Source organism: Mytilus californianus, unplaced genomic scaffold (assembly GCF_021869535.1).
Source record: "Mytilus californianus isolate M0D057914Y unplaced genomic scaffold, xbMytCali1.0.p SCAF_5, whole genome shotgun sequence".
In the NCBI taxonomy this organism is placed as follows: Eukaryota; Metazoa; Mollusca; class Bivalvia; order Mytilida; family Mytilidae; genus Mytilus; species Mytilus californianus.
In genome coordinates this window covers 90,574,647-90,601,807 of record NW_026262701.1, presented here as the reverse complement: position 1 = coordinate 90,601,807, position 27,161 = coordinate 90,574,647, and the positions used below count along the sequence as shown (strand labels likewise).

The 27,161-nt window shown below is 31.7% G+C and overlaps 2 protein-coding genes across 2 annotated transcripts; both read left to right on the top strand.

The window, feature by feature from the left end:
- LOC127702810 (uncharacterized) lies at positions 1-26,942 on the top strand. Its single transcript, XM_052207111.1, has 9 exons — positions 1-931; positions 1,715-1,756; positions 6,882-6,935; positions 17,038-17,094; positions 18,581-18,709; positions 20,266-20,307; positions 20,523-20,561; positions 23,034-23,141; positions 26,782-26,942. Exons 1-9 carry the CDS (start codon positions 1-3, stop codon positions 26,940-26,942), a joined length of 1,563 nt encoding a protein of 520 aa, XP_052063071.1.
- Positions 8,075-11,642, top strand: LOC127703239 (uncharacterized). Its single transcript, XM_052207761.1, has 2 exons — positions 8,075-8,849; positions 10,461-11,642. The coding sequence occupies exons 1-2, from the start codon at positions 8,765-8,767 to the stop codon at positions 10,973-10,975; spliced, it is 600 nt and encodes a 199-aa protein (XP_052063721.1). The 5' UTR covers positions 8,075-8,764; the 3' UTR covers positions 10,976-11,642.
- Positions 26,943-27,161: the final 219 nt, after the last annotated feature.

Genomic DNA, 27,161 nt, shown 5'->3' with positions numbered 1-27,161 from the left:
ATGGCAGCAAAAGATGACGGAGGGATGAAGTCAGGACTGAAAAAGAATGTTGGTCATCTTATACAAAATGTCCTTACCCACTTAAAAGGAAAATATATATTAGAAAACAAGAAAGATGAAATGAGTAAAGTTGACGATTTCAATACATTATTAGACTACTATAAAGGAGAAATATTTAGTGATGCTGAGTATAATTGCAAAAAAAATAGGCAAGAAAACTTGAGACGACCTAGACAGCTACCAGTAGAGGATGACATTAATAAGCTTAGGCAGTTTATCTTAACACAAATAAAAGAGTTGGATGACCCTTATAAGTTTTTAGAACCAAATGAATATACCTTTCTCAGAGATCTTATAGTTAGTAGACTAACATTATTCCATGCAAAAAGAGGAGGGGAACCAAGCAGACTCACTTTAAAAGAATGGATGGATGCAAAGGATGATGCATGGGTAGATGAAAGCCAAATGAAAAAGGTGAAAAACCCAGAGGAATTGGAACTTTTTCAGAAATATAAATTGACATATCAATCTGGTAAATGTGTTAGTCACCTTCTCCCAATTCTCATCCCTGAAGACACATGGAAGGCCATGACAAAACTAACAGATCAGCAAATTAGACAAGCAGCAGGTGTTAAACAAACTAATATATACGTATTTCCTAATATTAAAGATTCAAACTTTCATGTATGCGGCTGGAAAAGTGTAAACAAAATTTGTAAGAAGGCAGAATTATCAAAAAGGATTAATGCTACTCAGATGAGGCATTACATGTCAACATTATTTGCCAATTTGGAGGTAACAGATGCTACAAGAGAAGCCTTCTACAGACATATGGGACATTCTGAAGAAGTTAACAAACACGTTTATCAATGTCCATTGGCAATACAAGAAATAACTAAAGTGGGGAAGTTCTTTCACCAATTTGATTTAGGTGAGTTTCATTTATGTTCTAAGCTAAATCGTGTAAACATATTGATTTTACATGGTCCAAACATCAGATTTATAGCTGTTCTGATCTAAATTGTCTATTCTATCAAACAAGATAGTTACATTTTACTCCAAAAAAGTTTAAAATACCATTTCTGAAAAAGCCTTAGAATGGGAGCTATAAGGATTATTATCTGTCGGCATTGACAGAAGAGTAAACTATTTGTATACAATTTATATTTCAGAAATTAGTAGACCTTAGGTTTTCATATCTTTTTGTGCAGATACCATATGTTATAAAGTTTCTGTCTGTCAAATGTCCATTGTCCTTGACCTCATTTTCATAGTTTAATGACTGCATACAAAAAATGTATAAATTTTTTATCATTTGAAATACTCATTATTATGAGTAATAGGATAACTATATTTTGTATACAGGACCTTTGCAAGGTGTACATATCTGTACATGTCTGTCAGACAAGGTTCATCAGACCTCACCTGAGACATTTATGTATCAGTCATAAAGGGGAAGTTTTCATGGTCAAGTCTGTATGTCAGATGTCATATTCAGGAGGTCAACTATATTGATTCAATAGTGTACAGGTTTCATCTGACTCTTCCTCATTTAAATGGTTCATTTGTCACTGTTAAGTTTCATTCGATTGTCTTTTTCAGAATTTTATGCTGATATTACTGGTGAGACATATCTCTGTGTCAACAGTTATCTTATTATGATAAGTGTTTTATAGGTTTTGTTTAAATAACAATCGCATTGTTTCTGTTTCAGATTCAGGTAATATAACAGCAGAAGAGGAACCCAACAGTCAAGGTATTATTTTCTGATATAGTGGCATTAGTGTTATTTCCTCCTTTTTTCATTAAAAGCATGCTAGCAATCTAAACTTCTACTTTTTGGAAGAGGGTGGTAAAGCCCCTTTTATTTATTATCATTTTTTTTTTACATTGCTTACTCAATTACTCATGCAAAATATGAATAAAAATTTTAAATGGGTCAAGTATTCACTCTGTCATCTATAAAATTTTAGATTAAACAGATTTAGAAATTATTGTGATCATTGAACAATCAAACAAATGCGAGTTTGATTATTGAGATTTATGGAAAAGCTGCATAGAAATAATGTTATCAAAATTTTAGATGGGAGTTTTGCAAGTCCTTTCTCACCACAATTTTTGCAATAATAAAAAACATGGTAAAAATTTATGACTCTACAGTAATTAGTAGATAATCTTTTAGTAGACGTTTTCAAAAGTGGTTTTGAAACTGTTTCATGTGTTTAGGGCTACTGCAAAGCCTTTTGGATTTGGAAAGGCATGGTAGATAAGCTTTTTCAAAAGCTTTTTCAATAGAATTGATAATTAGATGCGAGATGCAGTGATTTGTAAATTTTACTGTCGACTTTAAATTTGTTAGCCAAGGCAAGCTAACCATCTCTTGAAGCTTGAACTTATATAAATCCTTTGAATGTTTCAAAGTTAATTGACTCTAACAATGAGTTCAAGTTGTCAATCATGCAAGGAACAACAAAAATGTCCATAAATATTTTTTGGTATGTGCTTTCTAATTACATCAAGTATTAATATTTTTTAAACAATTATATAAATAATGACAATAAACCACTTTTAACTTTATTAGCTCACCGAAGGGCAGCATGTGAGCTTATGCCATCACTTGGCGTCCGTCGTCATCCGTTGTCTGTTGTCGATGTCTGTCGTCGTCTGTCGTCGTAAACTATTTCAAAAATCTTCTCCTCTGAAACTACTGGACCAAATACCTTCAAACTTTAACTAAATGTTCCTTAGGGTATCTAGTTTATAAATTGTATCCGAAGGTTTGATCCATCGACAAACATGGCGGCCATGGCTAAAAATAGAACATAGGGGTCAAATGCAGTTTTTATACGACTGCAAAAAATTTTTTGTGGTCGTATATTGGTATGACGTTGGTGTCGTCGTTGGCGACGTCGTTGTTGCCGAAGACACATTAGTTTTCGCACTCTAACTTTAATTTAAGTGAATGGATCTCAATAAATTTTACCATAAGGTTCAATACCACAAAAGGAAGGTGGGGATTGCTTTTGAGGGTTATGGTACCCACAGTTAAGGAATTAGGGGCAAAAAAGGGGCCAAAAATAAGCATTTTTGTAACTTCCAGACATAACTTGTGTGTAAGTGTATGGATCTCTCTGACATTGTACCACAAGGTTCCATATCACAAAGGGAATGCTGGGATTGATTTTGGGGGTAATTGCCTCCAAATTTTAGGAATTAGAGGCCAAAAAGGGGCAAAAAACAAGCATTTTTCTAGTTTCATGACAATAACTTGTGTGTAAGTGTATGGATCTCTTTGACATTGTATCACAAGGTTCCATATCACAAAGGGAATGCTGGGATTGATTTTGGGGGTAATTGCGTCCAAATTTTAGGAATTAGGGGCAAAACTGGGGCAAAAAACAAGCATTTTTCTAGTTTCATGACAGATTGTGTGTAAGCAGTCAGGGGCATTACTTAAACAAGTATTTTTTTTTAGTTACTTATATAGGTAATTTTTGTTTTTAAAAATTATAAAATTACTCAATAGAGTTATTTTAAATTTCAATAGAAGCATGGACTAAATGTAGTTTTCATGAATTTTTACATCATTTTATATCATAAAATAAAGAATTTATTAGATTTCAGAGGAGTGTAGAGATAAAGGGTTACTTTAAAAATAATGACAAAAATATTACTTGAATAAGTTATTTTATACATCTTTGAAAGAATTATTAATAACACTTATTTAAGGAACATATGTAATTGTTTTGGGTTACAAGTTATATATAACTTCAAGTCTTAATTAAATCACAAGTTTCTATCTATTTATATATGTCTACCTTCAAGATTTTTGAGGAAAATGATATTTTAATAGTCCCCAAAGACCAATCTTTGACCCAAAAGCGTCGATATGAAAGATAAGTGCGTCAGAAAAGCAATTAGTGTTTCAGAAAGATTAGATTTTATATTTCATGGGAAAAATAACCAGATGACCGTGAAAATTTGTTAAAGCTAATAAAATCTGTATAGTTGATCACCTATAAAAATGATATTTAGAAAAGTTACTTATATAAGTAATATTTAAAACAGCCTCGTTTTCAACATTACTTGTATAGGTAATTTTAAATGTTACTTGTTTAAGTAATGCCCCTGACTGGTAAGTGTATGGATCTTAATGAAATTGTACTACAAGGTTCCATATCACAAAGGGAAAGCTGGAATTGAGTTTGGGGGTAATTGCCCAAAAAGTTTAGGAATAAGGGGCCAAAAAGGGGCCAAAAATAAGCATTTTTCTAGTTTCCAGACAATAACTTGTGTTCAAATGTATGGATCTCTCTGAAATTGTACTGCAAGGTACCATACCACAAAGGGAAGGCTGGGATTTGATTTTGGGGGTAATTCCCTCAAAATTTTAGTAATTAGGGGCCATAAAAGGGCAAAAAACAAGCATTTTTCTAGTGTCAGGACAATAACTTGTGTGTAAGTGTATGGATCTTTATGAAATTGTACTGCAAGGTTCCATATCACAAAGGGAAAGCTGGGTTTGAGTTTGGGGGTAATTGCCTGAAACGTTTAGGAATTTGGGGCCAAAAAGGGGCCAGAAAACAAGCATTTTTCTAGTTTCCAGACAATAACTTGTTTTCAAGTGTATGGATCTCTCTGAAATTGTACTGCAAGGTACCATACCACAAAGGGAAAGCTGGGATTGAGTTTGGGGGTGATGAATCATAAGGGGGTTCAAAAAATTGGGGGGGATATTTTTTTCCTTCTTTTTCTTTAAAATTTTCCATTTTAAATTGGTTATTTCTGATTTATATATAAAAACAAATAATAATGATATGGTTTGAATATGTAAATTAAAAATTTTTAAGTTCTTAGACCACTTTCATTCTTAGTGAGAAACCTATGCTGTGTCAAATATTTAATAACAATCCAAATTCAGTGCTGTATCAAGCTTGAATGTTGTGTCCATACTTGCCCCAACTGTTCAGGGTTTGACCTCTGCGGTCGTATCAAGCTGCGCCTCAGCGGAGCATTTTATTGACTTAAATCTCAAAAACTAAAGCTTTTAGAGCAAATCTGACTGGAGTAAAATTGTTCAATTGGTCGAGATCTATCAGCTCTGAATTTTTCAGACGAATCGAACAACCCATTGTTGGGTTGCTGCCACCGAATTGGTAGTTTTAACAAAATTTTGCAGTTTTTTGTTATTATTTTGAATATTATTATAGATATATATAAACTGTAAGCAGCAATAATGTTCAGCAAAGTAAGATCTACAAAAAATTTAATATGACCATAATTGTCAATTGACCCCTTAAGGAGTTATTGCCCTTTAAAGACAATTTTACACAATTTGTTCATCAAGTTTACTAACATTTAAAAATCTTCTCCTCTGAAATACAGCTGAGTGATTCAGGCTCTTGAGAACCTCTTGTTGATATTGTGATTAAGACAATAAAATTTTAATACCCAAGCTCACCTATTGTTTGTAAAAAGTAGTGATTAACACCTGTAAAAACATTTATGGATGTGTCAATTATGTCCCCTCAGACAATGAAACTATACTTAATTGATTTTTCATTACTTGTTCAGGTTTTTTGTTAATTGGGCAGTTGATTAAAATTTGTAGAATAAAACAAAGTTATATCTTTTACATAGAGAAAGGACACTTGTCTACTTTTCACATGTTACACTGAACTTGTCTAAATTCTTTTAAATAAGATGAATAAATTAAGGCTTAAAAAAATCACCTAAATTAGCTTTTTTCGTTAGGATAAAAAGTTATAAGAAATTCTTTGATATTGCAATATTGAATGTAATCAAAAGTTATCCAAAGTAATCATGATTACTTTAACATATTTAAAGAAAAGTAATATAATGTAATCTATTACATTTGAAATAAGGTGTAATTTGTAATGTAATCGATTACATTTTATTAGCAAAGTAATTGTAATATAATCGATTACATTTTATTAGCAAAGTAATTGTAATATAATCGATTACATTTTATTAGCAAAGTAATTGTAATATAATCGATTACATTTTAAAATAATCAACCCCATCCCTGCTTCTCACAAGCAAAAAACCCATAGCTGTTAAATTTAAGGACATACACAACAAGCACAGGGACACATTCTACTGCATGGACACAGTACAAGCAAAAGACCCTGCAATCTCTATTAAAATAAGGAAATGTGGTATGAGTGCAATAAGGACAACTATACCTGTCCACCCAGTTATTCATTCTACTTTTATTTGATATTTTGGAAGTATGTATTTATGGAGAGCCGAGCTGAATGCTCTCATTGAATTTTAACCAATTCTATCTTTAAACCTTTCCTCAAAATTGAGTTTCTACTATATAACCCATATAACATAACAGTGATTTGGTTAATTTCAATGTAATTTAAAAGAAAAAACAAGATCTATGACCCCTAGTTTTTATATTGAAATTTGAAAGAAGATTGACCCAGAAGTCTTTTACAGGAATTTAAGAAACATATATCCCCAAACTTTAAGACACCCCAGGTACCTTAATACTGTTTTCGGGAATTATTTGGATAGGTGAATGATCTCTTGATTTTGAAATGTATCGTTTGTCATTCCAGAGTTATTGGACCTTTTACAGTCATAATTGACAGTACATATATATGCCTAAGGGTATCCTCGTGCATATTTTTCTACAGAGCATTTTATTTGCCTCTGATTATATGCCTTCTAAAGACCTCATTTTATTTTTGCAACAATTTCAATATATGCATAATATAAGGGCTTATCATGTGCTCTTGACCTGTTTAATCTATTACTAACTGGCAATGGGTTATTTCACTAATTAGTGTTTGGGCAATTCTATATAAATCAATTCATTCTGTTATTCTATATTTACTTTGTATTATTAGAGGATGTCGCAGGACCATCATCACTGAATGACAACAAGTGTGCAAAAAGTGAAGGTAAATATTCATTAAATTGCATTTCTTCAAATTGAACTCATGCCTTAGTATAATAAAAGTAACAAAACATGAAAATTTTATATTAATGCAATTAAATTCACAAACCATTAATTGCAGTATGAAAAAATTGCCAAGAAAGGACCTCTGTATTTTACACAGGTAAATAAAAGAATTTTTTATAGGCCCGTCAAAATTTTGACGGGACGTAATATGGTATACAAATGTCCGGCGTCCGGCCATCCGTCCGTACGTCTGTCTGTCTGTCTGTCCAGTGTCCACATGTGTGTTTTTACACATGTCGCGCTGTATCTCAAAAACGATTTATGATTGTTGCTTAAAAATTTACACACTTCTTAGTTATATTAATCTAAAGATCTGTATATTTTTTGGTGATGATCTAAAATTTTATTTTAGAGTTATTGAGTTTTTTGTGTATTTAGATTCTTAATTTTTGGTCCCGTTTTCAAATTGGTCTACATTAAGGTCCAAAGGGTCCAAAATTAAACTTAGTTTGATTTTAACAAAAATGGAATTCTTGGGGTTCTTTGATATGCTGAATCTAAACATGTACTTAGATTTTTTATTATGGGCCCAGTTTTCAAGTTGGTCCAAATCTGGGTCCAAAACTAAACTTTGTTTGATTTCAAAAAAATTGAAAAATTGAATATATGGGGTTCTTTGATATGCTGAATCTAACCATGTATGTAGATTTTTGATATTTGGGCCCCTTTATCAAATTGGTCCACATTGAGTTCTAAAGGGTCCAAAATTGAACTTTATATGATTTGAGTGGTTTGTAAATTCTTGAGATAGACCAGCTTGTCTGGAGATAACTTTCATTAAGTTAGCCAAAGTTTTTTTCCTAAAACCTGGTTCATGTACCATATTTCACAGGAGTGGTTGTAAGAATTTAGTGGACACTGCCATAAGTCATCTCTTTTTGGATTTAGCTTGAACAAGTACTTTTGAAAGTTGCCACAGGACACAGAGGGTGATCTAAAAAAAAAATTAAAATATAGGTAAACAAATCTGTCAGTTTCTCATGTTAATAGTTATAAATACATTCACTTCTATAAACTTGGGCATGCTCATACGAATCAAGTGATAATTAAAGAGTTTCAGTTCGTTTTTAAAGGCAGTGCTTTAATGCCTTTCTAGTTGCCGTGTTAATATTTCTTTCCGCGATATCCAACTTATCTACGTGGGGGGTCATTTAGCTCCAAGTAGATCCGGAAAATGTTGATTCTCTCCTCTTCTTATTGTGGTATAAAATGTTTTTTGTCTCATTTCATTTACATTGGGAAATAGAGAAACGATCATTGTGTTTTGTTAGTTTTAAAAACTTTTGATATATTTGTATTTTACATTATAAGCAGTCAACCGATTGACAAACTAGAATTATTTGAATTCCGTGTGGAAAGAGGTCGGGTTAATTTCGAGTGTTATCTGCAATCTAGATGTTTATAAATCATTTCAGTCGTTGATATAATAATTAAAGGTCGACTGAACATGAATTATATTATACAATTTAAAGCGCATTTCTGTTTATGCACGCGAACCCGTCTAACGTTATTGTTATTTCGCAGTTATATAAAGTAGCAAATTATCGTTCCTGAATAGGTGGCGCCGTGGTAGCCGATCCTGTACTTCAACTTCCGGTTTCTGCACTGTGCAACTATTACAGTTGCATTTTTAATTAACGATGCCAAGTACTTGTTGTTGTGTACCTGGATGTCATTTAAGAGGAGGACATGCATTTCCAAATGACATAAAAAGAAGGAAAAGTTGGATCAACGCCATGGCCCATACGCAGATGGGACGAGAACACGATGAAATCGTGGAGTCCATCTCAATCAGCTGTTGTTTGCAAGGCACATTTTACTGAAAAAGACTACGTGCAGGAAACTATTCATGGTAAAACTCTATTTTCTTTTTAAAATATATAGTTATATATGTAATCGCCATGCGAATAAACCAAAGTCAGTTTACAACCGCAATTATCGTTTTAGAATGAAAGGGGGTGGTTAATTCAAGACGTCATAATTTTTTGGATTACGATTCAATGTGATCTGTTTGAGATTTTTTGGTGCTTGCTACAATTATAATGATTTCTTACAAGAGGTTTATCATACTGAGAATTATTTTAGCAGTAATTATGCTTATGTAGTAATGACAGGAATGCATAAGCTATGCCTCATAGACTTTCTTGAAAAATATCAATGACAATGTTAACAGGAACAAAACAATGACATGCTCTCATCTATATTATAGTTATTTAGGTACAAACAATGTATGTTTGTTGCATACGTCTCTCATTGTTTGTCCTTTGGATTTACATAACGTTACATTTTGATGTACATTGAATCAGGCTATCATAGTTTTATCCAGATTGTAATGAATAAATCTAGTTAATATTTTGCCAGGTTACGAGTACAAAGGAATTATAGTTATCTCGTACCATTGTAACTCGTACCAATGTCAACTCGTACCACTAAACAAAAACTTGTTCCAATGCAAACTCGTACCACTGCTAACTCGTACCACGGTAAATTCATACCATTGTAAACTCGTACCAACTTATTTAAATGCATTCAAATGGTGTTAAATGATGAATATATACTTTAATTTCACTCAATACCTCTTAAGTCTGTAAAATGTATATAATTTGAAATTACAATAACCAATTTGTAGCTAATTTTCCTTGTCTAATTGGATAGAGAAAACCGTGGCAGATTGGCTTTGTTGTCTCCCTTGAATAGACTCTTTTTTAAACTTTTACTGACAACTATTTGATTTAATTTTTAATCATTCCAAATCAGTAACATTGAATAGATTTGGGTATTTTTCTATTGTTTCTAAAAGGAATTTTATTTAATGAAAGAATTTATTGATTGTGTTTTAAAGGTTTAAAATTGTTTATGACCAACAGTTAGAAAGTATGAAATTTATTTTTATACAATATTCAGCACATTTCAGCAGAATATGACCATGCTTATATGATTATACAAGTTGATTAGTTAAAGATAAAAAAAACCAAGTTGATTAGTTAATAATCAACCAATAATCACACAATCAAAGGAATTTAATATATTTATTAGCATGGTAATTAAGAAATTATATTTGTATTTTTGTCTAAGTTTCCATTAAAATCTGGTATAAATTTCAAAGATATTTTAATTTTTTGTATAAAGCTTAAAAAAAAATAATCATAAAACATTCGTATTTTTGTCTAAGTTTTCATTAAAATCTAGTATAAAATTCAAGTAATTCAACTTTTTTTATTTAGTTTACCAAAAAAAAAATCATAAAACTTTCGTATTTTTGAATATATTTTTAATGGTACGAGTTTGCAGTGGTACAAGTTCTGATTGGTATGACTTCCCAGTGGTACGAGTTTAAGTTGGTACGAGTTTACGTGGTACGAGTTTACAATGGTACGAGTTAACTTGCTTCTGTACAAAGTATGCATTGCTAATGGAAGTTCATTTAATTATCAAAAAACTAATGTTTTATAACCTTTTTCAGGGCACAAACCCACCATACAGAGACTTAAGTCTACTGCCAATCCCAGCCTATTTTCCTGGACCAAGCAAGAGACTGAATCGTCCGCAAAAAGAAAAATCAGGGCAGTTTCCTGTGAAAACAAAAGAACTAAACTTGATGAATATTGTAGTAGAAATCTAGAGGAAAGTTTTGATTGTAAAGTTGGTTTTCTTGAAGAAGTAATTCATACTGCAGACAGGATTTATGACTGTCCACCACCAACTGCCGAGCTAATGTTGAGCTTCACAGATGGAATTACGCAAACACCATCAATGCCTATATTTTCAGCAGAGAATTTTGAAATGAAGACACGTGACACAGCCATGCATTTTTATACCGGTTTAGAGTTGTATACTAAATTTTTATTTGTTTTGACCACACTTGGTCCAACAGCACATTGTTTGAGATACATATATTTTCAAATTGATAGGGTGTCATTTGAAAATCAGTTTTTTTATGACTTTGATGAAATTGATGCATTATACAACCAACTTTGAACTGTCTAGATTCTAGATTGAAACTAGTGTTAAGAATATTGTGTAAACATGGATTGTTTTTATGTCTAAACAGTGGCGTGAGGCTAACACTTGGCCATTTAGTGGTTTAGTCAGGTATTTTTCGCCATCCAACTTAGAATTAAAGTTTCCTACAACTTGGATTATTATTGACAGCACAGAATATCCCGTGATAAAACCTAAAGCTCCTAGAGCTCAGGCAACCTTTTCATCATATAAAAACAGAAACACTGAAAATACTTGTATGTTCGACACCTGGTGGTTAAGTCAACTATGTCTCTAATGCATATGTTGGTTGTACCAGTGACTGTGAAATAGTTGAAAGATGTAGAATAGTTCATTTATGTGATCCAGGTGACAGTGTGATGGCAGACAAAGGTTTAAATGTGCAAGATTTGTTTGCTCACTTTTTTCAAAAAAAGAAACAGAATTAGTTCCAAAACTCTTATACGGGATAGAAAAGTCTCCAATTAACACGTGCACATAGAGCTAATTATTGGACTTGGCAAAACATACAAAATTCTAATAAATCCTATGAATGGAACTGAAACAAAACTTTCATCTGAAATAACATTTAGTTGTTTTATGTTGTGTAATTTTAGAACTTGTATTGTGCCAAAGGATGCATAAATAAAAGTGACGCAATGAAGTTTGTTCTGATACATATATATAAATATTATTTACAATTACATGCACATGTAAATTGTAATGCATATAAAAATAAGGAGATGTGGTATGATACTCAGTGAGTTTATCGAACCAAAGTGCATAAGAAATGAGTTAAGCAGTTACAGGTGTTACTGTCACCATACAATCTCCAACAATTAGAAAAACTTGTACCGTGGAAAAAATTTCAGAGATCTTACAACTAAGTTTTGTTGTCTCACCTTGACTTTGGTGAATTGTTTATATCTGTTGATGTAAATATAAAAAAGAAGATGTGGTATGATTGCCAATGAGACAACTCTCCACAAGAGACCAAATGACACAGAAATTAACAGCTATAGGTCACAGTACGGCCTTCAACAATGAGCAAAGCACATACCGCACAGTGAGCTATAAAAGGCCCGGAAATGACAATGTAAAACAATTCAAACAAGAAAACTAACGGCCTAATTTATGTACAAAAAATGAACGAATAACAAATATGCAACACATAAACAAACGACAACCACTGAATTACAGGCTCCTGACTTGGGACAGGCACATACATGTACATACAGAATGTGGCGGGGTTAAACATGTTCGGGGGATCCCAACCCACCCCCTAACCTGGGACAGTGGTGTATCAGTACAATATAAGAGCGAACTATAAAAATCAGTTGAAAGAGGCTTAACTCATCAGATGGATAAATACAAATACAAGTGGACGTGGCCGGGTAGTTGTACATCCAAACAACAAAAAGACCTTAAGTACAGATCTGAGAGTACTCGCATTTACTGACAGCTAGTTCAAAGCCACAAACAACTGATTAAAAAATCTTGCATCTAAGACTAAATTATCAATCCGTAAGCTCCCTTTAGAATTTTATAAATTTTAAATTTTACATTATTGAGTTATGGGGTTTTATTCATTAAAAAGGGGGGGGGATTTTCCAGTTTTTGGACAACAACTCAAAAATGCTTTAAGCAGTTCGCATGAAACTTTGGTGAATTATTTATAGCTATTGATGTAATCTCCCTATTGATTTTCATAAATTTCAAATATGACATTGAGAAGAAATTGAACTTTATTTGTTTATAGTCTGGCAACAGATTTATTAAGTATTGCGCAACAGCACAGTGTATTGCACAACAGCAAGAAATCTTTAATTGAATATAAATTCAATTCATATAACCGATTTCAAGTTCTTTGACTACATTTAATCAGAAACTATAATATGTCAAATATTTAATTACAATCCAAATTCAGACCTGTATCAAGCTTGAATATTGTGTCCATTTTTGCCCCAACTGTTCATGGTTGGACCTCTGTGGGTGTATCCAGCTGCGCTCAGCGAATCAGTTTATTACTTAATTAAGAACTCCTTTTTGTCGAGCCTGCGACTTTTGTCGCAGAAAGCTCGACATAGGGATAGTGATCTGGCGGCGGCGTTAGCTAACTTCTTAAAAGCTTTATATTTTAGAAGGTGGAAGGTCTGGATGCTTCATACTTTGTATATGGATGCCTCATGTTACGAAGTTTCCGTCAGTCACATGTCCAATGTCCTTGACCTCATTTTCATGGTTCAGTGACTACTTGAAAAAAAAGTTAAGATTTTTTGTAATGTTGAATTCTCTCTTATTATAAGTAATAGGATAACTATATTTGGTATGTGCATACCTTGCAAGATCCTCATGCCCGTCAGACAGTTTTCACTTGACCTCGACCTCATTTCATGGATCAGTGAACAAGGTTAAGTTTTGGTGGTCAAGTCCATATCTCAGATACTATAAGCAATAGGTCTAGTATATTCGGTGTATGGAAGGACTGTAAGGTGTACATGTCCAACTGGCAGGTGTCATCTGATCTTGACCTCATTTTCATGGTTCAGTGGTTATAGTTAAGTTTTTGTGTTTTGGTCTGTTTTTCTTATACTGTATGCAATAGGTCTACTATATTTGGTGTATGGAATGATTGTAAGGTGTACATGTCTAGCTGGCAGGTGTCATCTGACCTTGACCTCATTTTCACGGTTCAGTGGTCAAAGTTAAGTTTTTGAGTTTTGTCTTTTTTTCTAATACTATATGCAATAGTTCAACTATATTTGGTGTATGGAAATATTTTATGATCTACATGTCAGTCACGCAGGTTTTTTTTTACCTTGACCTCATTTTCAAGGTTCATTGCTCAGTTTTAAGTTTTTGTGTTTTGGTCTGTTTTTCTTAAACTATAAGCAATAGGTCAACTATATTTGTTGTATGGAAGAATTGTTAGCTGTACATGCCTGCCTAGCATGGTTCATCTGACCTTGACCTCATTTTCTTGGTTCATTGGTCAATGTTTAGTTTACTTGGTTAATGTTAAGTTTATGTGACAGTTGTAATAAAGCTTTATATTTAGGACTATCAACATAATATCAATGATTAGTAAAGAAGGCGAGACATTTCAGCGTGTGCACTCTTGTTTCATTCATAAATTACTTTATACTTGGAAATATAATTTTGCTTGGAGTTATAGTTTCTAAAAAAAGTATTGTCATTGAAAGAGTTGACATGTTGCAATGTACATTTATTCTACATAGTTCTACGGTACCAAATCAAAAGTTTATATTAAAGAAAGAAGTCAAAGGTTTCCCATCATAGTTTAGTTACATACATTTTTTTTGTACCTGAGGTCGTTGAATATAGATCATTATATAAATAAGGAGATGTGTTATGATTGCCAATGAAACAACTATCATCCATACATTGTACTTACCAGTAACAAACCACATTTGCAAAGTTGAATAAAATACAGTTGATAACATTTACTTATTACTTAAAAGAAAATGCCAAACTATTTTAAACAGTATTTGACTATAAACATAGATAAAAAAGGTACAAACTGGACATAATGCACTAGTTCATAAACAAGTGAGAACAATCGCCTTCATATAGTGCTCAGAATATGACATTCATAAAACTTGTTCAATATCATTAGAGAACTCTAAATCTTAAATACTGAAAGCCACCTCTGATAAGTACAATGTACTATGCAAGATAATGATATAACTGGACTAAAAATACACACAACCTGTAATTAACTGCCTTTACAGCGCTTTCGCGCTTTGATTTTTATTTGGTATTTACCATTTTTATTGTGATCAATGTCTTTTCATGCAAGTTAAACGAACATTTCCTCTGATTTTTCATCAACTTAAAAACAATACAGCAAACGAATTGAAGCCATGTAAGTCTCAATAGCCTATTTGACAATCACATCAAATTTAAATTTTTTTTGTGTAATTTAGAAGTTGCAATTTTTCTCTCTTTTTTTTGTTTGTTTGAAATTTGCTGAACTTTTCTCTATAGTTGGTTAGATTAGAGTTATTCCTTACTTGGTACTCATACATGCGACCTTCAGTAATGCAGCTATCTGAACTCTCTTGATGGTTCTTATCAAGCTGATGATGGGCCTGGAAAACATACTCCCTTCCACTGGCATCTGTTTGTATGGCAAAGGTTCTTTTGTTCATTTCTCATAGGTTTTCTTGTCCTTGCCGACATAAGTGAAACATAATATCAAACCATACTTTGTGTAGGGAGTCCTGCACGGGTATCAGTTTCCATGGCAACACTTCCATATCACTTTTGCAAGTCTTGTTGACCCAACGATGGGGTGTGGTCAATGCTCCCAAATCCTTCCCGTTTCAGTTGCAAAGAAACGGCTTTAAATATATCATTTGCCCTTTTGAATCTTATATGTCTTTTATTATGTCAACATCCATTTCCTAAAGGAAATGCCTGGCTAGTCCTAATCTTAATCCCTTCAGAGCTGAAAATTTGTAATATGCTTATGATCTTTTTTCCTGGCGTCTGTGTTAAATCTGATTAAACACTCGTTCAGTTTTTCTGGTGTATCAAATACCAAGTTATCTCTTTCTGTCGATAACATGAATTGCATCAGACATGTCAAAGCTGCTTTGGTTGCTTTTTTTGTGTTTTTAGCGTCTTTGTCACAAAGAAGTCTTTGTATATTGTCCTCTGTAGAGTTCCCAAACCGCTGGCTTGCCATTTTGTTTACAAACGTTGATGAAGTCATTTTCTACGAGAAAGAACTTGTGCAGAAACCAAGAGGCTCAAAAGGTTATTCCCCAATGGGTGTTAATTTGTAGGGTTATTCATCGCTGGGTGTTAATTTTTAGGATTATTCATGCTTCCTTCAATTTAAATGAAAATTTACTGAATTATTCCATGTCACGTGATAGTGTTTTACCCAAAAGAATTGTTTAGTACATATGTAAGGTATAATAATTTGTATTGTAATGGTATGCATTCATTAATTTAGATAATTGCATGTAACATATTTTCAATTTATAGTACATGTACACATATATTATCATTTTAACAACAACAAAATTGTATTTTTAATTTATCTTAAAGGGGCACTAGCTACGAGATATATAAAAAATCTAAAATATGATTTTTTTTGTACAATCATTAATGAAAGTGAAATAGTGAAATAATTATTGGCTTTAAGCAGCCAGTATGGTTCAATTTTGTCAAATTAATCTAAGAAACATTGATGATGAATTATTCACTTGCAAGTGAATAATTCAATCCCAATGCATCCGTATTCATATGAACTTCAATGTAACTCCTTAGCTAGAGATGGATAATGCATGAATTGTCCGTGTAAAGTTATTTAAGGGAAAAGAATGTCAACATTTAAAGTGAAACAAAAGTTAATTATTTGATTGACTGATTAGATCCACAAAAAATCATTCTTATACAGGTAAAAACAATAATAAACATATATTTTTAATCTATAATATGAAATTAAACAGACCTAGAAAAATCTAATTGCACAAGTTGCTTAATCTATTTATATCTATATTTATGTTTAAATCGCTTATATGGTCATCAAAGGTTAACTCGATATTTAATATGATGGCGTCTGGACTAAAATACACACGAAACGAAGCTACATATTATAGAGCTCATGACCTGTAAACTGTTAATTTAAAACTTTCAATAGTTTGGACAAATGTTTACATTGTTATAAATCAAATATGAGAATTTTAGTTAAATTGGTGAACATGAATTTGACAGCTAGAGCCCCTTTAATAGTTTACTTCCATATAATCTACTTACTTTCACTTTCTCTTTCAATTGTTATTTATAACGTTACTCACCATAGCAACATTGTGACTTTTTAATTGTCTGTCCTTAAAGTGTTGTTGTTACCTTACCTTCTTCATTTTATGTTTTTATTGTAACAACCCTGTATACCACTGTATGAAATCTACTGACAGAAGATTTACCAGGCGTTCAGGTTCACTTGTGTTTAGTTTATTTAATTAATTTTAATAAATTATTTTTGTATATAAAATTAAAGGATTACTGTTTTTTTCCACTTTTAGTAGATGAAGGTAGCAGTGAATTGACAAAAAGTACTGAAAAGAAAGGACAAAAGAAATGTAATATGTATTTTCTTACTTTAACTTTGAGTTGCACAAAATTACAGGGTTAAGCATAATTAACCACCTCAATTATATGCTTTAAATTATCACTTAAATGTATGAAATGGCTGTAAAAGACCTTCAAAATATCAAATTATACCATTTATTATTACGATGATATGTTTTACCTTTCAGATTTTTTAGTCTGCATTGTTTTATTTTAAAGTTCTCATACCAATGATCTTGAATATGCATGAAATATTTGCTACTAGACATTTAGTAACTAACAATTCAAATCATACCAATTGAAGTTTGTGTTTTTAAATTATTTTAAACATTTTCATTAGGGGATGGTTCTTTTTCAGATTTTTTGGTTTAAAAAAAATGTCAAGTTAGAAATTCAGTGGTAAAACCAATTAACCAATAGAAAAGTAACTTATGATATAAATAAAATTATTTCTAAACAATCTTACATTACTGTGCATGTGTTATTAGAAACATATGCAAACACATGATGTTTTATTTTCATTATTTATTGAGTTAATTGCATAAGTATATGTGAAATAAAAAAAAATTGTTAAAAAATGAACTTCTCTCATCTATGGCTGGATACATATTTGAAATATTGGCAAGTTCAAGAGAGGTATACACCTATCAAAAAATGAATTGAAGTTTGTACTCTAAGAAATTATTTATATAGCAACTTTTTAAACCAATTTTACTCAAAGCTCCTATAGCCTGCTGTATTCCTCGTTTGCTATTGGAGTAGGGAAATAATATCATTGTATGGAAGTTATACCATACCATTTTTTTATATATTTTTTTTTTATCTCAATGATGTTTTTATTGTTATTATTTACAAGAACATTTTCTTGTGAATTTATAATTGATAATGTCCTTGCTAAAACGAGACCTGTGGAGGACATTTTGGAGAATTGTAATTTGATAATAGTATACAGAAACACCATCACATATTGCATTTTTATCTTTTGTTTGTTTCAACAACATTTATTTCTATTTTTAACAAAATTTTAAATACAAACAAATTAGACACTAACCTAGCATACATTACTGTTCATGGTTTTATCATAGGCCTTGTAGTATTATTCAACTAGGCATAAGTTTTTGCTCAAATGGGCCATAGAAAATACAGGTAAATGGATTAATCCAGAGCCTAAAAGGACTATAATATTAGCACTAAAATGCTAAACTAAAGAGTACCCCTGAAGTTACAAATTTGTTACTAAAATGTCCTGCACCCAAGGGGACAATTTAACCTTGAAAAGAATAAGTGTTTAGTGTTTGCAGGAGAGGAAGTATTTGACACTAGACTCTCTCAGGTCAAGCAGAATAGCCATTGAGAAAATTTACTTAACATATTTCCTTCAAAATCTTATTTAAACTAATTGGTATTTTTAAAATTGTTCAGAAAAAAATTCAATGAACATATGTTTATATAAGGTTATCTATTGTTAAAATATAACTTCTGATAATTATTTTTCAGTCGTGGTATACAGTTCTTCAGAGAATGATTCTAGTATAGAAAGTGACTCAGAGAATGATTCTAGTCCAGAAAGTGACTCAGAGAATGATTCTAGTCCAGAAAGTAACTATAGTACAGATTATGGTGAAGGTATATATTTTGGCTTGCTTGAACACAAAATGAAAATTGTAAGGATGTGTGGTATGATTACAATTGAAATAGTTTAATCTACCGAAGATTAAGTGATGTGGGTGTAATCAAATATAGGTCAAAGTACAGCCTTCAATGATGAACAAAAACCAGTACAATAATGTTACGGGAGCAGGTTGAAAAAGGTACCATCTTTGGTAATTTACTAATCCTAGGATATTTGAAAAAATTTACAGAAAGATTGCACCCTTATTAAAGTTGTGCAATTTCTCAAATGGCATTTCTTTAATAATTTCCCACACATCCTTCCAGAATTTGGAACTATTGTAAATAAGGAAATTTGGTATTATTGCCATGGATGTGATAAAATAATTTGTATATCTCAATCAAACAATTCAGAAACCTTGGTTTGATAACACCTGAGAGATAACCAACCCTCCTAAAAAGAATTCCAGATAGGAAACCCTTGTCTCATTCTTTTTAGAATACTAACATCAACTCTAATGAATTTCTCAATGAACATTGATTACTACATAAAAATAAAACTGTTTGAAAGAAAATAATAGAAAAGACCATTCAATTCACTAGGCACTCATGATTTTTTACTTAAACCAAAACTATGTCTAGTCTACAACAGGACAAAACTAACACTAGTCAGTATATAGAAGTGAATTATCAACAACAACAAAAATCAATTAAAAGAAATACTGTCAAACAACTTATTTTTCACGGATACTTAATTTTGTGTTTAGCTGTTTCTATCCCATATCGCGCCGATTTAATTTCGCGATTCTCAAAACTTGAGGAAGATTAATAAGGAAACATCCAAGTTTTACTTTCCACGACGATTTATATTCGCATAATCGTTCTTCTCACGAAAGTCACGAAAATAAATCACTCGCGAAAATAAGTTGGTTTACAGTATGAAGTATGCAATATAATGTTGCTATTCCTAGTCATAATGCGAAAATAGATCAAAGAATACAATTCCTGATTTTCACACAATCTTGATATGGCCCATTCAAAAGAAATATTTACTGCAGCCAAAGTATCTCTATCTTTAGTTTTTATTATTCACTGAATTCAACTTTTCACTATATTTTTGCTTCTAACGAACAACACAAAGGTTACAACTAGTGAAGCTGGAAATGTTTATCATAGAAAAGCATTTGAGGAGTATTTCCTGACTTTTAGTAAGGTTTATTTTATGCTTTGTCTTGGTATCTTCTTACCTTTTCTATGTTTATGATCAGGACTCTGACATGATACTACATTTGAATACCTTTACAGTAAAAATGAGACAACATTTGTTTGTCTGAATATTCAAAACCACTATAGTATTCAAAGGCATTTTATTATGTCAGTAACCAAATGTAGATTTTACAGGAAATAGTGATTTAAAATATCCACATAGACATTTTAATCCTATAAATACATAATTGTGGTTATCAACTTTATTTTGACATGCACTGCAATTAGTATTGCAATAACATGGTTAAGGGATTTATAGCATATTTTTCTTTAAAAGTTCATGTTTCTTTTTTTTTCTTTATTAGGCAGCAGTTCACACAAGAGAGGGTTAAAAAGAAAAAGTAAAGGTAATAGATTAAGTATTATCGATCATGTGGATATTAACTATTATAAATTTTTATCAACCAATTTTATTTGAAATATATGAATGTATGCATTTCTATACATAAGCTAATCATTTGAATTATATCAAATTCATTCTAATTAGAAAATTTATTGTTTGGTTGGCTGACTTATGAGAATGAATCTTTCCTTGGTTATGTCCTCTCTTTTTAAATTGCAGATGACCAAATTGAAGAACAAATCAGAAGTAAAAAGAAAGGTAAGTTTTAAAAAAATGTTACCATATCTCCTTAATTTTATGCAAGTTTCAATATTGAGTAAGATATAATTTGAACTTTAAAAGATAAGATTTTTTTGGCACTCAGAATATTGATAAGCTGAATTTTACTATGAAAAAAGTGACATTAGCTCACCATCACTTGGTGTCCGTCGTCCAGCGTCGTCCGTTAACAAAAATCTTCTCCTCTGAAAATACAAGGCCAAATTTAACCAAACTTGCATTGGCCACAATCATCATTGGGGTATTTAGTTTTAATAAATGTGTTGGATGACCCCGCTTACCAACCAACATGGCCACCATGGCTAAAAATAGAACATAAGGGGTAAATGCAGTTTTTGGCTTATATCTCTGAAACTAAAGCATTTAGAGCAAACCTGACAAGGTTTACAAATGTTCATTAGGTTAAGATCTATCTGCTACAAATTTTTAGACGAACAAGACAAGACGTCATTGGGTTGCTACCCCTGAATTGGTAATTTTACGGAAATTTTGCATGTTTAGTTATTATCTTCAATATTATTATAAATAGAGATAAACTGATAACAGCAATGTTCAGCAAAGTAAGATCTACAAATAAGTCAACATGACCAAAATTGTCAATTGACCCTATAAGGAGTTGTTGCCCTTTAAAGTAATTTTTTTACAATTTTTTGTAAATTTTTGAAATCTTTTACAAAAATCTTCTCCTGAAACTACAGAGACAAATTTAACCAAACTTGGCCACAATCATCATAAGTTATCTAGGTTAAAAATTGTGTCCAATGATCCCGCCTGCCAACCAACATAGCTGACATGGCTAAAAATAGAACATATAGGTAAAATGCAGTTTTTGGCTTATATCTCTGAAACTAAAGCAAAAGTATAATGGTTGCATTATTTCATCCATCAATTGTAAACAAAAATTTCAGGTGAGGGACACAGGCTCCTCTGAACTTCTAATTTAGATCAGGCTATTACAATAGTAAGAAAGATTGTACTTTGAGACTGACAGTCATGTAGTATTACTGATGAAGTTGTGCTTAACCATAAATAGATAACACTGAGATAAGTGATTAGATGTTTAAAAGATTATACTATTCAAGTATTAATTACGTAGCCAGGTAACAAGTACAGGCCTCTACAATAACTTTTTTTTCAACTTGTCCAGTAGGACAAGTACATACCAAAACTTACTTGTCCGAATGAAATTGTAACTTGTCCAAAAAAATCTTAATAATAACCTTTTTTGCATTTTAAGTTGATTCAAGGAACAAAAAGAATTAAAACAATAGAACAGAATTTGATTTATATCTTTTGAAATACTATTCAAAAATATGAGTCGAATACAATTAACTGAATCTAGTCATGTCACAGAACTTAGGTTCTACTTGTAGTTCCTCAATGCCAAAGTCTCATCAGATTCTGCACATGAGGCACCATCTGATAGGGCTGTCAATGTACACTCATTGGATTTGTATCCTGGTTTTTTAAAGTTGAAAAAAGTTTATTCAAATGCAATAAATAAAAAAAAGATGAGGTATGATTGCCAATGAGACAACTCTCTGCAAGAGACCAAATGACACAGAAATTAACAACTATAGGTCACCGTATTGCAAGTATTGTTTTTTTTTTCTACATATGATCAAATATGATTTTGTGAATTTAATGGTAAATAATTTTTCATTTTTATCTAAAAAATATTTTTGTTAAAAAAATTACCGGTATGTTATTTATTATAAAGCAACAGAATAAGGTAGGAAAATGAGGTACTGATTTGTCTTGGTCCCGAAATGTCTCCTGCATTGCCAAACTGTCTATTAATCATGTCTATTAAATATGTCTCCTATGGTGCCAAACTGTCTATTAAACATGTTAAACTTGGAGCCGAATCGTTTCTGAGCTTGTGACGAACTGTCTTGTAAAGTTACCTTATCTACAAAGCGCATCGCTGATTCGGATCAGTAAGACTGGTTTCCGAGAATAGTATGCATTTTACCTGTTAAAAAGTACCTGACAAAGAACCAGTTTTAAATTATCGATTGCAAGTAAACATGTCTTGTTTTCATCAAAGTTGGATTAAATTTATTTTATGCAGAATAATTTTACTTGTCCCGTCGGACAAGCTTGATATAGTTTTTACTTGTCCGACCCTTTTTCCCTCTGGTACCGGACAATCGGACAAGCGTTATTGTCGAGCCCTGAATTACCAATTTTAAAGCATTGAATGAAAGTAACTATCATCTTGAAGTCAATTTCAAATTGGGCACTACAGCAACAGGGTATCATTTTTAGTTCACCGGGTTCAAAAGTGCCTATGTGATCTAATGTCATCACACTTGGCGTCTGTCGTTAGTTGTCGATGTCTGTCGTCGTAAACTTTTTCAAAAATCTTCACTGAAACTTCTGGGTTTGTTATTAAATTTGTACCTTTATTGAAAGAGTACTAAGTGACCATAGTAATTTTCATTGTAGGAAGGAGATATGTTAATTGGAATAAGGAGGATGAAAAGGTTGTAAGAACATACTTCAAGGATTATGTCGAAGACGTGTCTAAAGAAAAGTCCAAAGGATCACTACCTGGTATGTTATAGTATAAGGGCAAGTTTTTAAAAGGTTTCAGTATGAAAAAAGTATTTTTTGACACTGCATAAGTTTTTAGCTCACCTAGCCAAAAAGGCCAAGTGAGCTTTTCTCATCACTTGGCGTCCGTTGTCCGTCGTTAACTTTTACAAAAATCTTCTCCTCTGGGCCAAAGTTAAACAAACTTGGCTACAATCATCATTGTGGTATCTAGTTAAAAAAAAATGTGTCAGCCATGGCTAAAAATAGAACATAGGGGTAAATTGTAGATTTGGCTTAAAATCTCTGAAACTTAAGCATTTAGAGCAAAACTGACAAAGGGGTAAAATTGTTCATCAGGTCAAGATCTATATCTGCCCTGAAATTTTTAGACAAATCAGACAATGCGTTGTTGTGTTGTGCACCTGAATTTGTAATTTAAAAATTTTTGCAGTTTTTGGTTATTATCTTCAATCTTATTATAGATAGAGATAAACTGTTAACAGCAATAATGTACAGCAAAGTAAGATCTACAAATAATTTAACATTACCAAAATGGTCAATTGACTCCTTAAGGAGTTTTTGCCTTTTATAGTGAGATTTTAACAATTTTTTGTAAATTTTTTAAATCTTTTTCAAAAATCTTCTCCTCTGAGACAAATTATGCCAAGCTTGACCACAATCATCATTCTAAGAGTATCTAGTTAAACAAAATGTGTCTGATTATGCTGTAAAACTTGTCAAGCACCTTGTTACACAAGTTTTCAAAGTATTGCTTGTCACAGTTTAGCTTTTATGCAGTATGTTTTGATTCCATATGGCAGTTCGGTAGACCATGGCTACAAAATATTGACGATGCCATAATTTGTCTGATACCGTATAGCGGGTTATTTTCGTGGGGTGTTTATTTTCGCGGATAAACAAAAAACGCGGAAATAAATTCTGCGAAAATTTATGCATACATTTGGTAGTTTCGAAGTTAACATGGTTAAAGGATTTTGTAAACAATCTATTTTTCCCTGTTGACAGGTCAATAACGGTATATGTTAGTTTTAACAAGATAAATGCCAAAGGGCATTGTACATAAATGTATTTTATAAAATGACTGTCAGGTGTGTATACCCTTATTAATAAGTGTCAATTAGGATAAGAGTGTAAGGTACTCTTATCAGGTAATTACCCCATATTAATAAGTGTCAAACTATATAAGAGTTGTAAACACTCATGATAATTTTGTAACCTTATTAGTGAGTACATCAAAGGTCCGATCAAATCTAATCAATCGTAAAATTTACAAATCGTTTGAATACTTGTAACAAATAATTATCTAAGTTAGCGGTATTCTTATGATTAACTGTATCAGAAACTAATAAATAAATAAGAGGTCATTTCGGTAAAAAAAATGCTTTAGATATCATTATAATATCTAATATCTAATACTATTAATTATGAGTTTAACCTTATTTTACATGATTTCCAAAGCATCAGTAAATACAGGTGAGCGACACAGGCTCTTGAGAGTCTAGTTACTACTTCCATTCCAAATTCTGAAAAAATATTTTTTCTTGTTTTTAGAATTTAGAAAGAATGATTTGAAACATCAAAAAGGTTTTTAAAAATTTAAGATGTTTTTTTTCAATTATCATCATAGCCCAGGACTATTGTTAGAAAGTTTCATTTGTAAAATCTAAAAGGTTAAAAAATCTCAAAGTTTTTCTACAAATATCAAATACTCAATTTAAAATTGGAACTGTCAAAATTGACACAGAAGACCCACATAGTACTAAAAATGACGACCAAACTTCTGACTTCGTCTCTTTAGATTTTTTAATTTCCTCTTGTAAACGTCTTTCACACTTGGGCATTGTGATTGGAATAAGACAAGAAACACAAACTCATAATGTTATATAGATACTTATTTAATGAGTTCAAATCATCATTAATTAACTTGTGTACTGATCAGCTGTTAACAACAGTTAAACATATTTTTACCTATTTATATTACAATGAGCATGCAGTGTTGACAAGGCAGTTTAATTTCGAAATAGCAGATCATAATCAAAGTACTGAAGTACTGAACATCAAATGACCGCAAGTTCTTGTGGATGGTCAAAAGCACTTATCACAGAAAAAAATCACATCTCTATACCTGAAACTGAGGTTAATGTACAGAAATATATATTTTTTTGAGACAATTTCGTTCGTGGATGATAAATAAATGACAGGAAATTCAACCTCACCGTAATAACTATTATATTGTAGTGATACAAATCAGTATACACTGGTTTGTTGTTATATATTATATTAATATAACAGTTACATGTATATATAATTTTCATCCATTTGTATATCATTCTATTCTACTATTCTAATAATAGTGCAGTGCAAGTGCATGGTGGACACTCTTCTGTAAAAATTCGATTTTTCTAAAAGATTTGATCTGAGCAGGCATTCATATTTTCCCGCAAAAACAATTACAGAGTTACCGGTCCTTGCCGGGATTGTCGCATAACGTTTTTGAGATATTCTTCCGCATGCTTTAACACAATTTTTTGGTACGTTTGCGTAGATATTATCAATGATTTTTTACTTATTTATATATATATATATCTAACGACAAAACATTTTCATATTATTAATTTATGTTCTAAACAAACATATTTTTATCAGTATTCATTGAAGAGATGTATTTATAACAAACGATAAGGAATGTTAGTTTGCACTAGTTAATATCCACATATTTATCATGTTTATAGATTGGTTACAAACCCAAAACGAAAGTTACGTGTGCAAATCTAGGCGATAGCAATACATCGGAATGCCCTCACAGTCATCTCGATGTAACAAAACGAACAAAATAAAATACAATTGATTTCAAAAAGTCAGGGCACTATGAAAAAGGCAAAAGGCACCCTGGAAACTTTAAAAAGGGCACAGGGCACCACCCCTCTGAAAACCACCTAGCTGGATCAGTGTTTATGGATAGTTATTTTTGTCAACCTTACAAAAGTTTATGGAGAATCACTATACATAAGTGGTAGGTCAATGATATTTGGTATGCAGTTGTATAAGCATTGGAATATCTCGTTTCCATGGATATTATTTGGTACCGCCCCCTCAGTCATGGTCTATTTACTTTGAAACTTTTGCTTAGTTTACATGTATTATAGTTTGTGATCAGGTCAGTTCAAGGCTAGGGGAACCTGAATGATTAGTGGTAGGCCCATGTTAATTGGTTTGCAGTTGTATAAGGATTAGCACATCACATTTCCCAGTCTTGTTTCCATGGAGATTATTTAGTCGCAACCCCCTCATCATGGATCATTGACTTTGAAACTTTTACATAGTTTACAAGTTAAATAAATTATGTTTGTGTGTAGGTTTGTTTAAAGGAAACGACTTATGACTTATGATAAGTCAATGATATTTGGTATGCAGTTGTATTAGCATTGGCACATCTCATTTCCATGGAGATTGTTTAGCCATGTACCATCAGTCATGGTTCATTCACTTTGAATATTTGCATAACTATTGCTTTTTTAATTTCAACATTTGCATTATCAAAATTACAAAAAAGTGTGACATATCTCTGTGTTAACAGTTTATTGTGTTGAACATTAAAAACTTTTAAAAAATTCATTAAAATAATATTGTATTTCAGGTTTTAAGGCCATTGAAGTATTTATGAAAAAATATCCAAAAGTAATGGCCAATGAAACAGACCCTGTTATTAGAAGAGATCTTATAAAATACAAAGTCTTCAATGAAAGAAATAAGACCAGGAAAAATTATCAGCAGAGGAAGAATAAATATTCTATGTAAGGTATGTGTTTATTTTAATAAATTAACTGTTTATAATCTTTGAATTGTTCAAATACTTTATCTACCCCTGGGATAGATTAATTACCACTGCTGTAGGTGGCAAAACCTTTCATAATCAGGCTCAGAACTAACAACAACAACTTTATTTTTAGAGGGTAACACAGTTCTATTTAACTGATCTTCCCTGAGGCCCTCGTCATAGGAAAAGCATTAACAAAT